General features: G+C 41.2%; 1 protein-coding gene across 6 annotated transcripts in view; it reads left to right on the top strand.

Annotated features, from left to right (window-relative positions):
- Positions 1-18,112, top strand: part of myo18ab (myosin XVIIIA b) — a 161,208-nt gene that overhangs the window by 5,081 nt on the left and 138,015 nt on the right. For all 6 annotated transcript variants that reach the window (XM_063016640.1, XM_063016641.1, XM_063016639.1 and 3 more), the window contains one exon: positions 8,868-9,968. In XM_063016640.1, the coding sequence (XP_062872710.1) occupies positions 8,973-9,968 (996 nt within the window). In that variant the 5' untranslated portion in view covers positions 8,868-8,972. The remainder of the gene's footprint in view (positions 1-8,867; positions 9,969-18,112) is intronic.

Raw genomic sequence — 18,112 nt, 5'->3', positions numbered from 1 at the left:
CTGTTCGACATGTCACTCATTCCCAGTCGCACATCTCAGATCAGATATCTGACGTGCTAGAAAACTCGATCCGGTCGCCGAGCGCTCGGCGAGCCGGTCGGATCGAGTTGTTGAGTAGTTCACACATAGCGATCGAGAGCAGAGTTTCGATCGCCGAGCGAACGCCGAGTTTCTCCCGAGCCGGCAAATCTAGCGCCGACCAGTCGCCGAGCGAAAATCAGGGCATCGGTACTCATGCATCTCTAGTTTTGAGCACAGTGGCATGGTCTGTTGATAAATGTATTTATTTATTTAGAGGGATACATTGTTTGACTTATTGTTTAGGGATAGACTAGTACTTGAAACTCTATCTTGAAAGCTTTAAGATGCAATAAGTAATAATATTAATATTATTTTTCTTTTTTAGATTAGAACAGAATGCATTTGTCGTAGATGCATATACAGGTGTGCAGTATAACAAAATGCATTTTTCGCATACTCTAGTTTGTTTGGAAGCTGGGGTCAGAGCGCAGGGTCAGTCACCAATGGAACCGAGACGGTTAAGTGGCCCCGTGGCAGAGCCGGGATTCGAGCGATCAACCTTTGAATTGATAGCCCATTGCTCTACTTACTAGGCTACCACTCTCCCAAGATTATTGCAAATAACATGGGATTATGTGCAGAACACAATGAAACAGGAGAAGGATGTCTTGTTGAGATTCCCCCACTAGCCACAATAAACACGTCTCCAAGAGCCTTCTACTCTATTCCTGGCTTCACTATTCACAAACAACAACATGGCAGACTCCCTTGTGGACTTCCTTGACTATTATTTAAAGATTTATTTCTAATGCGATCAGAAGAAGGTAAATTATACCGTGACTATTAAATAATTCATTGTTTGATCAAAGCTGTGGGTCTTTTAGTGAACAGCTGATATTTGAACATAGAGTTGAAGACATCACACACAGTAGGAGCACGCTGAAAATCCGTTAAAGGAATTTGCGTACCCTTGCTACTGTTTGCATATTTGTATTTCAACAAGATGAAGATGCCTGCAGCAGACTGCAGCTTTATGCATCGTTCAGCCATAACATTAAAACCACCTCCTTGTTTCTACACTCACTGTCCATTTTATCAGCTCCACTTACCATATAGAAGCACTTTGTAGTTCTACAATTACTGACTGTAGTCCATCTGTTTCTCTGCATGCTTTGTTAGCCCCCTTTCATGCTGTTCTTCAATGGTCAGGACTCTCCCAGGACCACTACAGAGCATGACATGGTGGTGGTGTGTTAGTGTGTGTTGTGCTGGTATGAGTGCTGATGGAGTTTTTTAAACACCTCACTGTCACTGCTGGACTGAGAATTGTCCACCAACCAAAAACATCCATCCAACAGCGCCCCGTGGGCAGCGTCCTGTGACCACTGATGAAGGTCTAGAACAGACCTGGGCATTGTACATCCGGCCCACGAGACATCCACAACCGGCCCGCATGAGGTTCGTGGCAATTATAAATCAGACGTAAATAAATGCACATCACACATGCAATATAACAGGATTGTTTTTGACGGGAGCGCTATTTCTTTAAATTTCCGCAAGTTTGGATTTACGTGTGTGCGAGTGTATCCAGCTTCACCCTAATGTGTCGGCGAACAGAACTGAGTTTGATTGACGGTCGAGTTTTAACAAGACACGAACTTCTGAATTATTTATTAACTGAAGTCAGGAGTAATGCTGTTTAAGGATAATTTAGGCTTTAATTCGCTGTTACGGTACTAAACAGAGAAATACAAGAACATGAACGATGCGGAGCGTCACACCTGAAGCTTCACTAACTAAACTCCAAAACCAACACGGACTGTTTGTAAAGTTTGACACATCCAGAACTGAAGCAGTCAGGACCAGCTTTGTGATTTTTAAAAGAATATCCAACAATAACAAAGGACTGAAAAACAGCAAATGAGGTGATTAGACTCCAAACAAAATAGTGTAAAGTTTAAAAACCTGCACATTTTGTTCACATTTGTTTTTGAAAAATTAGTTGATTAAATAGTGAAATAATGTTGATGTTTTTACTCTGCTTACTTCTTCTGATTGTAACATCTTAACAGTAACAGATTATCAGAACTGTACAATTTACTGCTTTTTATAAAGAGATCAAATTAATATTGAGCAGAATTAAGTTCACCTTATTGGTCCGGCCCTCCACAACAGTCCCAGTTTCTTATGTGGCCCCTTGCAAAATTTAATTGCCCACCCCTGATCTAGAAGATGACCAACTCAAACAGCAGCAATAGATGAGCCATCGTCTCTGACTTTGCATCTACAAGGTGGACCAACTAGGTAGGAGTGTCTAATAGAGTGGACAGTGCGTGGACACGGTATTTAAAAACTCCAGCAGCGCTGCTGTGTCTGATCCACTCATACCAGCACAACACACACTAACACACCACCACCATGTCATTGTCACTGCAGTGCTGAGAATGATCCACCACCTAAATAATACCTGCTCTGTGGTGGTCCTGTGGGGGTCCTGACCATTGAAGAACAGCATGAAAGCAGGTTAAAAAGGTATGTAGAGAAACAGATGGACTACAGTCAGTAATTGTAGAACTACAAAGTGCTTCTATATGGTAAGTGGAGCTGATAAAATTTACAGTAAGTGTAGAAACAAGGAGGTGGTTTTAATATTATGGCTGATCAGTGTATATAGTTGTTTTGTATGATTTTATTGTGTATAGTGGGAGTAGAAACAAGTATCTTGGTACAATTCATTACTTTCCCAGAATTTTAGGCCTGCAACACATTTTTAAAAATGTTGGGACGGCGGAAATTTAGAGTTAGAAATGAGGTTAAAATGAAACTAAATGATGTGATTGTAATCATGATTTGGAACAAAAGCAGTATCCACAAAATGCTGAGTTTTTGAGGAGCTAAGACAGGCACAGAATCTTCATGTTGTTTGTAACATTTCAGTAATTTTCTCAAATAAGATCGGAAGCGATTTGCATATTTCTCCCTCTACAGTGCATAATATCATTAAACCATTCAAGGAATCTGGAGGAATTTCAGTACGTAAAGACCAAGGGTGCAAACCTAAGCTGAACATGTGATCTTCGATCCCTCAGACGTCACTGCATCAAGAATCGTCATTCATTAATTGCTGATATAACCACATGGGCAAGGAATTATGATGGATTTTCAAAAAGTTTCCACACTGTTATATTTTGACTGGAAACTGTGAGGTGGGAGGAGCAGTAATTGGTCGTGTCTGAGAGACTGAGAGAGAGCTTATAGTCCGGATTTAGCAGCCATCTGATTTCCACTTTTTTGGACCGCTCAAGGAAGCTTTAAGGGAAAGGTGCATTAGTGGCTACACGCTCAACCAAAAACGTTTTTTTTTTTTTTTTTTTTTTTTTTTTTTTTTGCTGATGGCATTAAAAAATTGGAAAAATGCATCGGAAAGTGACTGTGTAAAAAATTTATGTCATTTGTAAATAGAGTAAAAAGTGAAGAAACTTTTTGAAGAACCCTCGTATTTTGGCAAACCTTTGTCAAGTGCTACATCCGGCTTAGTCCCGCTCATATCTGAACAACAGGCCAATCGTTGTTCGTGTGGCCGCTCAGCCCTAGCCGGCAGGCAGAGCTGAGATTCGATACGATGTATTCGAGATCCCATCTCTGGTTCCAGCGTGTGTTTTTTTTTACCGCTGCTACAATATACAGTTACATGCACAAATGCCACTTGAAACTTTACTGTGCAAAAAGAAGCCTTATGTTAACCATGTATAGAAGTGACATGAAGTTCTCTGGGCTTGGACTCATCTGGAATAATTAGCCTACTGGTTGAATAGTCACAAACACAGACTGTCTGAACGCACCTAGTACATCAACACATCATAATTCAAACCTGAAGCATCACCAAACAGTCTCTGCCGCCATGTTGACGGGCCAGTATTTACATTATAACGTGTGAAGGTGTCGTACGTATGACTGTGACTGTCCCAGTGTAATGTAAATAATTGTTTACCTGTCAGAAGAACAACACTGCAGATTAACGATGGTGACGTTCCTCTGAGTTACTTTATCCTCCGTGGTTAGATAATATTTCTGAATGTTTTCGTCTTCAGTGTTAGCAATAAGCGCGCCATCCTGTTTAGTCTACACTGTTTTATCAAAGCGGTTCGTCCACACCAAAAACAGAAGATTCGTTTAAGCAAACAAAAATATTTGAGCAGTTTAAGCTCCTCTCCTGCAGAACAGCTGAGTTCCTGACGTCAGACTGTGCTCCTTTTTCAGTCCACAGAGTTTTATGAAGCATTTTCTTTCCACCAGTTCTCAGATCACATCCAGCAAACATGGGTTGGTTTAAAAACTAATGGAAAAGAAGCCAGGTTCAAGAGCGATTGGGTCGCGGTGCTGCTGTTTACCCCCGTGCTTTCATTTTGCAATGATAGCAAAGCATTATCAAATATTGACCTTTTTTCGGGATTTTTAATGCTGATTTATTTGAAGTAACACACGTCGAGTTTAATCGTACAAATTTCTCTATGAAAAGCGTTGAGATTTAAAGATTTCGAGTTTAGGGGACGTCGAGTTACAAGGTACCACTGTATACTTAATTAATAAATATGGTGGCAATCCAGTCATACTGTGGTTTACCAGATGTCACGTAAAGCCTCCACAAGGGGGTGTTTGTGTACAACTTCATGCAGGTTTGTTTATTTTGTTTATTTGTTAATTTGTTTATTAAATTCTTAATATTTTTCTATGCGACCCATTTCTTTGGCTCGCGACTCATCCAAGGGTCACTACCCAGGGTTTGAAAGTCTCTGCTGTAGTACATGTAAATCCAAAGGAATTGTTGTCATGTTCAGATTAATCTGACTATAGTGTGCATGTAAACACTTTATTGTGAGATTTGATCTGTTATTAATAAAATGGGTGCTATAGTGATTGTCCATGGACTACAGGGTCCATATGGGGGATAAAGATCAGATCTAAAAACACAACTTGGTACTTTTTTGGAGTCTCAAAGCTTCACTAAGGTTGAAGTTTAACAGCCTGTGGTTTAAATCGAACCGATCTAATGGAAGTAGTTGGTCCTGATACAGCATTATAAAGTTCTTACACTGAACTCTTTATACGCCATTCTCTCTTAGGCCAGTTTTAATTGTGGAGGAATTACTTCCTGTCCCCCCCCGGGAGGAATTTGGCTCCCTTGTTAATGGAACTTTTTTCTTTTGGGATGTTGGGGTCTCCCACTGGTGGGAAACTCTGAATGTTAAAGCTGTTATTTGGAGGCCTGTGGCTTTCATAACTCCCCTAAGCGGTTGAATGAGAACTCATAATGTTATTATTAGCCTATTATTATTGTCATCATTAATCTTGCACTTTTTTGACGTTACACTGCTGTCTGTGGCTGAATAGATTTATTCCCAGTGCTTGATTAGATGTTTATTTTTCAAATAGTTGAACACGTCTGGACGGTTCCAGTCTTATAGACTTGACATATAAATTCATGATGACTTATGAGAAGTGTTTCACATCATACATCAGCTTCATACGATGAATAATTCTGAATAATATGGTGGTTTAGTTCGCCTATAATGGAACTTTATGGCTAGGAGTCCTAATTCCTTGTTAGTAATGATGGACTACGGCTGTTGTCTTCTGTGCCCATCTAAATAGAGCTGGTTTGACTGGACCTATTGGATTTAGCCACAGATATTACAGTTTAAAAGTAGAACTTCAACTGTAGCTTTCTAATCAATGTAACATCCCAAGATTAGTCTGTACAAACAATCGTGCATAAGTACCAGACATGAAACAAGGTTGGAAAGAAAAACCATCCAAACTCATCTTATGCTGAGAGTAAGTTGGTACAAATAGGCATAAATAATCCAGGGATCACCAAACAAGTCTGGGGTTTGCATATTTCTCCCTGTACAGTTCATAATAGCATTAAAATATTCTGGAAATCTGAAGGAATTTGAGTACGTAATGAGCAAGGACACAAGCCTAAGTTGAACAATGCATCAAGAAACGTCATTCATCAATATCTGATTGAACCACATGGGTGAGGGATTACTTCGGCAAACCGTTGTCAAGTCCTACAATATAGAGTTACATTCACAAATGCCACTTAAAACTTTACTGGGCAAAAAGAAGCTTTATATTAACCATATATAGAAGCGACATCAAGTTCTCTGGGCTTGGAGGCATCTGGGATAGTTAGCCATCTGATTTCCACTTCTGCTTCGAACACCTTTGCAGCAGCAGTTGAATTATGGGATAGATTATCGGACTGCAGTGTGCCGTGTTTGCATACTGAAAAATAGCTGCCCAGGCGGTAGGTCAACCGGGTACTTTTATGCAATAGCGCCACCCAGAGTTTAGACAGTTCAAGCAGTTTTTTGAAACCTGCTTAATAGTGGCCAACTTTTTTATTTCTAAAATACCTTGCGAGCCGTATCAGAAATGGTAACAGGATGGTAATCCCCAAATTACTTGGTCCACAATTGTTGCAGGGAGTTCAGAATCCCAGCGCTGGTGTGCTAGCGCAGGGGTTTTCAACCTTTTTGGACACGCACCCCCTTTCGTGTGCCGACCTTGAACTCACGCTGCCCCCAACCAAGCCCGGAGTGGCTAATCGGGAGATTCGGGAGGATTCCCGATGGGCCGGCTCATGTCAGTCTCAAGTTTGGGCCGGTTGGGAAAAATAATTTTGACACTTATCTGTCACTTATCGAATCTTATTCTTGCATTCATTCTCATTCATCTGACAGCACAGCCCCTACATCGCAGTAGATTAGATGGGTTCTACCATCTGAGGGAATCCCCCCTCCCAAATGTTTAAGTTGGTTTGGCCCATGAGGCGTCTTTTCTGGAGCGCCGGTAAAAGTAAATATAGCAACAGAATAGCACAAGTCGGTGGTGATGGAGGGCAGGAAGAGGCCAGGTGGAGCCGAAAAGACCAGGTTAGAAAAAAGAAAGGCAATGGAAGAAGATGCTGCCAAATGTGCCAAATTAACAGACATGTTTTCCAGAGGACAGACCCCATGCAGCCGGTATTGCGCAACACTGCCAAGTCAACTTAGCATAGTTTATTTTGTAGAACCCAAATACACACCATTAATCACAAATATCCAGTTTCAAGCTGAAAATAATAAACATAATTTGAAGTGTGATATATTAAATAGCCTAACTCATTAATGGAATGTTTTTGTTCCGACGCTGCTGTACTGATGATCCATGACTACTGAAGGGACAGGTAGAGGATAGTCTAACAGATTTATTTAAACTAAGATAGTTATTTGTAATGTAAAATATAACGTAGAGAATATACATGATGTATGTAAAATTGTTCAGACATTCAGAAAGATGTCAGCACGATAGCCTATTTTATTTTAACAAATGAAGACAAATAACCTAAATCACTATCAATTTTACACCATCATAATATAGGCTAAATTGTTAAAAACAAAAAAAACTTTAAGCATGTTATGTTATTCAGCAAAATAGACTAACCCTTAATGAAATGTTTTTTTTTACCTCAGAGCAGCAGATAAGCCATGTCTCATGTCTATAGACAATGACACCGTTATTAATAAAGTGCACTGCTTAGGAGGCTTTTGATGCTGTAGGTAGCCTACTAAATAGTGAAGCTACTTAAGAGTTTAGGGTAAACCTAACAATAGAGCACCTCTCTGTTGAAAAGACAAATGCAATTTTAATTTTTATTTCAACTTATTGCTCATGTACAAATGTAAATACTTTTTCATCTTTATCACATTTTTTACCTTTTAAATCTTTATCTGATTTAAATTCGAATTAAACATGTTTGTCAAGTGTTTTCTGTTAACTTACCAACATACACCTGAACTTATACCCAATAAAAAGTCATTGTAAGAGCTAGCTGCTGTTTCATTTATTCAAATTTGGAAAAAGTGGGCCGGGTTTGGGCATGAAACTCCCGGGCTGAAAAAGGGGCCCACTCCGGCCCTGCCCCCAACCCCCATCAACCCTCGGACAGAAACCACCGTGAAAGGTCTTGACAAGCCTAAATTAAATAATTAATGTTAGATACACACGATGCAATATTGCTGATTGAAATATTTACTTTAAAAAGATAATACAATGCGACAGCTGAGCCTGTTTTTGTGAGCACATTATAGAAATTCGTGGTTCAGTTACAGCTAGTCGTAAATCGTAAGCGGTACTTGCTTGACTACCGCTCTGTGGTAATAGCCAGTTTATTTAAGCCTCCCACCAGTAAGGAAAGCGAGTCACACAAGCTGTTCTGTAGTAGCTGGTGTTTATTTGAAACTGCAGCATTTATTAATAACAGTAAAAATGGAGAGCTGACCGAGAAGAGAAACTTTGGACGTACACAAGCTTCGCTTCATACGAATCGACTCCTGAATCACTTATAGCGATATTGTGAACAGAGCACATCTTCCCATATACACCTTTCTTAAAGACACACACAAACACACACACACACACACGTACTATAACAGCAGTTATTGTTTTTGTCACAGGTTTATCTTCACTGTTAGCCCTGTTTTTAAGTTTTGCTAGCCAACGGTCCTTTTTTCAGACAGAACTGGATAACATTAAACGTGCGTGTGTGCGTGGTCAGCGAGACTAATCAAATGTGTCTGCTGTGGGTGAAAAATGAATTGCTTTAGTTTTAGGAGTAAAAAATCTCGTTATGTCATGCCAGGTGGGGCGCACCCCACAGGTTAAAGACCCCTGTGCTAGCAAAATATCCCGCTGCACCACCTGGGCGCTTCTTAATTAGGTGAAGTTTTGCATGGAAATGCCCTTTCCCATTTCAGATGTTCTATCTAATTGTGTTTTTTTTTGTTTGTTTATTTTAGGCTGCATGAATTAAGCCATTCTGGAATTAAACCAGCCACCCTGCATCTGTATGGAAAAACCCTCAGGACCACATCTGTGCAGCGTGCCGTTTTAAAATCCAAACCATGTTCAACCTGATGAAAAAAGACAAGGAGAAGGATGGGATCCGGAAGAAGGAGAAGAAAGACAAGCGGGAACGCATGTCCGCCGCCGAGCTGCGCAGCCTGGACGAGATGAGCATGAGGCGCGGCTTCTTCAACCTGAACCGCAGCTCAAAGCGCGACTCGCGCAACAAGCCGGAAATCTCCAACCCCATTCCCATCAAAGTGGCCAGCAGCACAGAGATCGGCCTCAACGACATCGAGTCGGACGGTCTCAGCAACCGCAGCAGCGTGGTGCTCGACTTCGAGCAGCTCAGTGCCGCCAGCTCCAGCGACGACCTGAAGGGAGACTACGGCACCTCCGTGCGGGAACGGGCTGCTAAGTTCGGCTCTCTGGCATCTCACAGCTCGCAGATGAGTCAGATAATGAAGCGCTTTTCCTTCTCGCAGAGGAGCAAGGAGGAGAGCTTTTCAGAAGGTTCTACACCGTCGGGCCAGAACTCCGCTGCCCCGTCACCTCAGGTCGAGACTAAGATCATGGACCTGCAGTGGAAGCAAAGCTTTCAGCAGCAGATATCTAACGGGAAGAAGGTTCACCTCCCAGAATTAGTGGAGAAAACCTTCCCGGCTAGTCTGCGCCTTCCCGTCGTCGTTCCTCCGCCGACCCCTCAGACTCGCGAGCTGGAGCTACAGCGGCGTAACACGGGCGATTTCGGCTTCTCCCTTCGCCGCACTATGATGCTGGACCGGGCAGCCGACGGCACCGTGTACCGCCGCGTGGTGCACTTCGCAGAGCCCGGTGCCGGCACCAAGGACCTGGCGCTGGGGCTGGTGCCCGGAGATCGTCTTGTGGAGATCAACGGACGCAACGTGGAAAGCAAGAGCAGGGACGAGATCGTGGAGATGATCAGGCAGTCGGGGGATTCGGTGCGGCTGAAGGTGCAGCCCATTCTGGAGCTGAGCGAGCTGAGTCGCTGCTGGCTCAGAAACACGGACGGGCCGCGGCGGGACGCTTTAGACGTAAGTTCCTCCTGTTTTCTGTTCGCTTGCTGTTCATGCTGGTGCGTTTTCCACAGGTTCATCTACCCGTCACTTCAGTGGTCAGTGTCAACTGGTTCTCATTTGAAATATACAATATTTATAACTACTTGCTTTTCAGAGTGAATGATCGTCCTGTATTATACCTTTTTTTCCACTTCAGCACAGAAATAATAAATATAGAAGTTCACTTATGACCCTGTGTTCCCTCTCCAGCTGTTAAGCAATACTCCTTCATTAAAAGCCTGATCTCTGTCCGCCACATCTGCGCCGGATGCAGCATGTTTCCCAAAATGGATCAATACTGGCTGAACTGTCTGATAAAATGAAGTTTGTTTATATTAAGTTAATATTTTTGGTACATTTTACTCCATATCCATATAAGAGCCTCTGTTTTGGTAATGCCTAGTTCACACTACATGATTTTTGCCCTGATTTTTGCTCGCCAACATGTCGCCAAGATGTGCCAGCTTGGAGGCAAATCGGCGTTCGCTTGGGGCTGGGAACTTTTTAACGACTCGACCTGAGCAGCTCACTGAGCACTCGCAGAAAAATATCTCAGATAAAAAATATCTAGCATGTTAAATATCTGGACCTGTCGACGACTCAAAATCATGTAGTGTGAAAGGTGTTGCGATCAGGTTGTAATTGTTGTAATGACCCCATCTGGTCAGTTTCAAATGAGAAATAAACGACATGAAATAATTAACACCCATACCATGATTAGACCACAAAACCGAGCAGATCAAACTACCATAATCTGTATGAATTGCATCATGTTTGTTACATAACAGGAATTCTAAAAAGTAGAGATGGAAGGATCGATCGGCTATGTATCGAAATCGGCCGATTTTTAATCAAAATATGCGATCGGTCGATATTTCCTAAATTCAGCAGATACGATCGCGTGATATGTAAAGATCACCTCCATGTTAAGCTTAACAGCTCAGTGGATTGATCCAGACTTTGAGCTACAAAGCGCCAACCATCGCATCACCATTCGTCAACCATCGCATTTCACAATCTAAAATAAAAAAATTAACGTTGTGCATCATACATACGATGCAATTTTCCTGATTGAAATATTTACTTTAAAAGGATAATTCAACCCGATCCCATCTGATTCGATTCTATGAGCACATTATATAAATTCGTGGTTCACTTTGGTAAATCGTAAGCGGTTCTTGCTTTTGATGTAGATGACAACAGAAAACGTTACAGAGCTAATCAGAGGCAAAAGTTTATTAATTACTAAATTCATTAGTTCAGGATCATCTGCTCTCGGTCTGCTCTCTGACTCGGTTACAGATCTGTGGTAATAGTGGTTTAATTAAGCTTTTTAATTAAGCTTTTTAATGTAAGAGAGTCACACAGAATGTTCTGTAGTATCTGGTGTTTATTTAAAACCACAACATTAATTAATAACAGTAAACACGGAGAGATAACTGAGAAGAGAAACTTACGCTTCTCATAAAATGAATCGACTCCTGAATCACTTATATCGATACTGTGAACAGATCATCTCTCTTAAAGACACACACGCCGTTGCTTTTGTCACCGGTTTATCTTCACTGTGAGCCCTATTTTTAAGGTTTTTTCAGACTGAACTGGATAACATTAAACCTGCGCGTGTGTGTGTGTGTGTGTGCGTGTGTGTGGTCAGTTAGACTAATGAAATATGTCTCCTGTGGGTGAAAAAATGAATTGCTTTAGTTTTAGAAGTAAAAAAAAAATCTCCCAATGCCATGGTCAGGCACTCGCGCAGGTTGAAAACCCCTAGTCTAAATAGAATCATTACAGTATTGGCTGTATTTGTTTGATTTACTTTGTTTATTTACTGCTAATTTTGCGTAAAAAATCAGGCCGATCGCCCTGAAAGGAGATCGGAGATCGAAATCGTTGCCAAAAACCCCGATCGGTACATCTCTACTAAAAAGCGGCTCTGGATCAGTACAGTTAGCAGCACTGATGCATACTACGTTATTTACATTTACATTTTCGACATTCAGCTGATGCTCTAATTCAGAGAGACTCACAAAAGTGCTTTAATAGTGAACATTACCTTACTCTAGTTTAAGTAGACAACAGTCCAAGAATACAAATCTGCTGAAAATCCTGTTAGAACCAAGAATGTTTTTTTTTTTATGCAAGAAATAAATAAGAGCATTAGTAAGTGCATGTGTGCTTAAGTGCTCAGTAAATAGGTTGGGTTTTAATCGTCTTTTGATGGCAGCGAGAGACTCAGATGTTCATACAGACACGGGAAGCAAGTCCAGAGAAGGGCCTTGATACTGGTCTTCCTCAAGTTCTGGGTGGAGGTTCAAGTCGAGCAGGACTAGTGGCTGGGAGGTTGCGTGGTACAGAGCGGGGTTTGATTAGACCTTGAAGGTAGCTTGGGGCTGGTGATGTGGCAGTGTTTAGATTGGTTAGAAACCAGGCGAGCAGCTGCATTTTGGATGAATTGCAGAGGTTTAATAGTGGACATGGGAGCTCCTGCCAGGAGGGAGTTGCAGTAGTCCAACTGTGTGAATCCAAGTGATTGGACAAGAATCTGAGTGGCTTCTATGGAGAGAAATGGACGATATCTTCTCGATGTTGTAGAGGAGGAACCGACACGTCATTCTGAGTGAGAGATACAGATAGTTGGTTGTAGACAGTCCGTTCAAGAACAGTAAAGCCAAATCTGTACTAGTAAACACAATAAATGAATGATTCCTTTCAGCTGCTCCATTTAGGCTTCACCAGAGCAGCTCATTTATCGGCATATTTGATTTGGCACGGTTTTGTACGCCGGATGTCCTTCCTGACACAACTCTCTTGCTTATCCTGGCTTGTGCCCGGCACTAAGCGTGTGCTGATATGGTTCACATAATGCCATGGGTCTTCTGTATTTCTCAGCCTTGGCCCGGACTTTGAATCCCTGAAGCTTATCAGCAGCACGGCTCTTACCATTACTCCAGACGAGCTCGGTCCCAGCTAGGTCTAAACACACAGCTTAATTAGGTGGTGTGTTTAAGGAGGATGTTCATTCCACTGCCAGGGCCACTCCTCCCTAGATGAACGAGATGAAGTGTTTGACTGCCTCGCTCACGCCGTCCTGGGTGAGTGGGTGGTGCTGACCGAGCGGTGCCATAATGGGAGCACAAAAGCAATGTGCTGTTAAGGTGGTCTGGCATTGGGTTTAGTCGCAAGAAGGACGTTTTTGATGCTTATGTTTTCATTTTGTTCACTGTTTTCTGGGCTGAAGGCGCATATTCTGACTAGTGCTGCACGATATTGGAAAAAACTGACATTGCGATTTTTTTTCTTCCTGCGATATATATTGCGATATTAAAAAAAAATATTAATAATGCATGTATCTTACTCTGAATAAGGGGCTCATCTGTGAAAAAGGGTGGTTCCTAAAAGGGCTACAAAAGATTATGACAAGCTACATCTTTGTACTCGGTTGAAACTGAGCATTAAACTAAGAAAGCTTCAATATCACATGAGGGAATTAACAGGATTGACAAAATGGGTCATTTAATATTTTATTTCACAATCAAAACCTCTTCAAGTAGTAAACATTATTTAAAAAAAACTATACAAACAAAAGAGCAGCTATACACCTGTTCCAAATCCGAGATGCCTTACTAAGCTCACTACTGAGGCATCTTAATATTTCAATGTTATTTCAATGTGACTCAAGAACGAGTGAGAATCAGAAGCGTCCTTAGTGATCAAGGTAATCCCAGAATTCATTGCGGTATCTCTTCTCTCACAGAAAAATAAACATGGCTGACGGTGCGGACAAAGTTATTTTCAAACGTAAATAAATAATTATCCATTTTCTGTACACAAATCGGGACGTTATATTGACATGTTAGCGCTGTCCCACCTCATTCTATTGGTTTTAATGGCAAGATGCTAAATGCTAAACGCTGAAACCCGATGGAATCGCTAAGTAGCGCGTTCGACTCTACCTGCTTAGGCGACTGAGGTCATTTGGAGTATGGGGGGCACTCCTGAGGACTTTCTTTGACACAGTGGTGGCATCAGCCATCTTTTATGGAGTGGTATCCTGGGGCAGTAGCATCTCCACAGCGGACAGGAAGAGACTGAACAAACCTATTAAGAGTGCCGGCTCTGTCCCGGGGAGCCCCTTAGACCCAGTGCAGGCGGTGGGAGACAGAAGGATGTTACCCAAGCTGGCATCCATGCTGGAGAACGACTCCCACCCCATGCATGAGACTCTTGCAGCACTGGGCAGCTCCTTCAGTGACAGACTGCTTCACCCCAAATGTGGGAAAGAGCGGTACAGCAGGTCTTTCCTTCCTGCTGCTGTTAGACTGTATAACCAGCACTGCTCCAGGCAGATCACACACACACTTTAAATTATTCATAACTATGTCCAACTTTTTTCCCCATGTGAAATTATTACAATGTGCAATATTTTTCCCATGTGCAATTATTTGTAAATATTTTTTCCTGACTTATTATTATTATACATTGTTCTTCTTATTGTTAATCTTTTTATTCTTTTGAGTGCTGTACTATCCCTTCGCTGCTGCAACGATGTGAATTTCCCCACTGTGGGACTAATAAAGGATTATCTTATCTTATCTTATCTTTGTGTAATATGTTTTATTGTAATTAGGGTTGGCAGATTTCTCGTGTTTCTCTGAGCCTCACTGCTGGAGTCTCCTGATTGTATTGCACGAACAGGCTCTTCTTGTGTGATTTACGAGAAGCTGATTAACGTGTCGCTGAATGACACACGCTCTCACGGGTCTGACGTTTCTGCACTATCAAGCCTTTCCAGTGTTACTTCTACACGGCTCGTCCTTTCCGACCCCAGAAGCGATTGCGGTCCTGAAGACGTCTGACATGTGAACACAGCATTCGAACAATCCCACATTTGTAGAAACGGAATGGAATCTCAGAGAACTTGAGACAGAAAGCACATGGAGAGTGGGATTTTAAAGCACCAGGGATAGTGAAAGGCCGGCTCCAGCACCCTTTCATACCAGAGTTGTTCTATTTTTGGGTTTTACCAACAAACAAAGCCGGAATTGCTTGCTTACCTTTAGGCCAACAGCACTCTGTACTTCTACTGGGTTCATTGGTTTGTTTTGGAGAACTGGCGGTTGGGTTGAAATCCCCCTGTGCTACGACTAAATCACTCAACAGATCACTTTAATTAGATTAGGTTTAACCGTGTACTGAAATTCCATCAGCTCTGTACTGATTATTATTCTTCCCACTGGTTTTATGTGGATATTATCGGCATATTATCTACAAACCTTTGCTGAATTCATAAAGAATTTCATCTTCTAAAGTTTTCCAGTCCACTTATTTGGACAACTTGACACAATAATTGTATGTATATTGAATTACATAAGCCATATAAATACAGTACAGTATATGAATGTTGCTTATTTAGTCCTTTGTACCGTTTTCCATTCTTCCTAAGTTTTGTGCTCTTAAAACGAAACACAATAGGAAGAAATAACTTATTACTAGGGCTGCAACTAACGATTATTTTAGTAGTCGACTAATCTGACGATTATTTTTTCGACTAGTCAACGATTATTTATGTCATACCCTCCATCTCTGCCTTAACATAACAAAACTCTGTTATGTTATTTAAGTTCCAATATCAAATTAAAATAATGACCCATGAAACATGAATATGAAACTTAAGCTTGATAGTTTAATTAAATATATTTGAAACATTAATACACAATCAATGAAATAAGAAAGCTTTGGACAGCATTAGAATCTGTCATGTTTCAGAAGTTATCACTCTGGAAGTCAAAAACATTTATAACACGTGGTTGAGAAACATGTGAATGCTGTCTGTGAAGACCTCAGCCATTTGAGGGGTGCATGAACATCTTCTCATCACATCCACACTCCATTGCTTAGTGCTATTAATAGAAAGAGCAAAAGAGAAAGCTGTATTCGTTATCACAAACTGAAGGCTATGTATCATAGTTTATTACAAATAGTGTACTGGCTATGCCAACTAAACCATAACAGCTTAAATATCTTAACTGAATTATCTGCTGAGCTAACTAGCTATCATTAAGTGGATGAGGCTTATTATTTAGAATGAATGCTCTCATTAACGAGAGCAAAAAATATGGAAGACGAGACAGGGTAACGTTAGGCTATAATTAATTTATATAACGTTACTCATATAAATGACTGATTAACTATTGCACTTAATGCGTTAGCTAGCTAACAAACCTGAAAAATATCGAACTCTTAGGAAGTTTTCCGACAAGTACTCAAGCATTAACAAACATTAACTACGTTGGTTAAAGCACAAAGCGGTGTAAAAACGTACCTGTGCAGAATAACGCTGGTCATCACGGCTGCAGGGTGCTGGCGTTTCACCGTAGTGCTGGCGTGAAACCACAACTCTGCTCTGTAGTGTCTGCGTTCAGCTCGTTTCTTTGGGCTGAAATGCTCCTAAAATACTTTAGAAAGTTTCGGTCTCTCTAGCTTTGCCGGTCTGTCTTCATAAACTCCCCGCTGCGCCATGGAAGCGATGCTGCACCCCCTGCAGTCCCTTTAGTGTGTTGCAATAATAACGACGCGTCGACAATGACATTCCACGTCGACAAATGTTTATAGTCGACATTATCGATTATGTCGACTAATCGTTGCAGCCCTATTTATTACTATACTAAAATATACTAAGCTTCAACTAAAATATGAAATAGTTAGCAGTAGGGCTGCACGATATATCGTCTCAGCATAGTCATCGCGATGTGTGCATGCGCAATAGTCACATCGCAGGACGTGCGATGTCACTTAATGCAAATTAAATCAAATACGTCATGCTACAACTTTTTTGCTGCTTGACACAAAACGAAAATTCCCACCGTTCTCATTTTCCATGACGTATCTACCAGTGTGTTCGAAAACCTAGTGAGCCGCCTCGCTGTCTTACTACCTACACAGGTAGCTGCCTCAGTAGAGAGGATTCTAATAAGTCATTGACTTATAGGGCAGGTTATTTGAACACGCTACTTAGCGATTCCATCGGGTTTCGCGTTAAGCATTTAGCATCTTGCCATTAAAACCAATAGAATGTGGTGGGACAGCGCTAACATGTCAATATAACATCTCGATTCGTGTACAGAAAACGGTTACATTTGCTGACAAGCCCAAACCTGAAAATAAAAACTTTTATTTACGTTTGAAAATAACTTTGTCCGCACCGTCAGCCATGATTATTTTTCTGTGAGAGAAGAGATGCCGCAATGAATTCTGGGATTGCCTTCATCACTAAGGACGCTTCCGATTCTCACTCGTTCTTGAGTCAAAATAACATTGAAATATTAAGATGCCTCAGTAGTGAGCTTAGTAAGGCATCTCGGATTTGGAACAGGTGTATAGCTGCTCTTTTGTTTGTATAGTTTTTTTTAAATAATGTTTACTACTTGAAGAGGTTTTGATTGTGAAATAAAATATTAAATGACCCATTTTGTCAATCCTGTTAATTCCCTCATGTGATATTGAAGCTTTCTTAGTTTAATGCTCAGTTTCAACCGAGTACAAAGATGTAGCTTGTCATAATCTTTTGTAGCCCTTGTAGCAACCACCCTTTTTCACAGATGAGCCCCTTATTCAGAGTAAGATACATGCATTATTAATAATGTGGTGAAAATTCCTGCATTTTTTTAATATCGCAATATATATCGCAGGAAAAAAAAAATCGCAGTGTCAGTTTTTTCCAATATCGTGCAGCCCTAGCTAGCAGTATATTCCAATCCATCGTCCCAATTCAGATATATGGAACTTTCGACTGCAATTTGGCAACCGTGTCACTGTGACAACACCGTTTTCACCCACCAGATGTTGTAATGTGACGGATTAGCACTATAACCTTTGTATTCCTCCACCTCCTGTACTGGGAACACCACCACAAAATAAAAGTCACTGTTGCAGTGGTGGTGAGATAATTCTGCTACCAGTCATTCTTCCCTGAGACATTGCCAGTTATCACCCAATCTATTGTTTTGTTTCTGACTGTAACCAACCTGTTGCTCTGTGCCCCATTTATTAGTCAAACAAGACCCTTTTATTTCTGGGGTTGTTTAAATGTTAGAAATATTTATTTCTGAAATATAATC

Source organism: Trichomycterus rosablanca, chromosome 20 (genome assembly GCF_030014385.1).
Source record: "Trichomycterus rosablanca isolate fTriRos1 chromosome 20, fTriRos1.hap1, whole genome shotgun sequence".
Lineage (NCBI taxonomy): Eukaryota > Metazoa > Chordata > Actinopteri > Siluriformes > Trichomycteridae > Trichomycterus > Trichomycterus rosablanca.
Note: the sequence above shows the minus strand (reverse complement) of the source record. Positions and strands in the feature narration are given on the sequence as shown.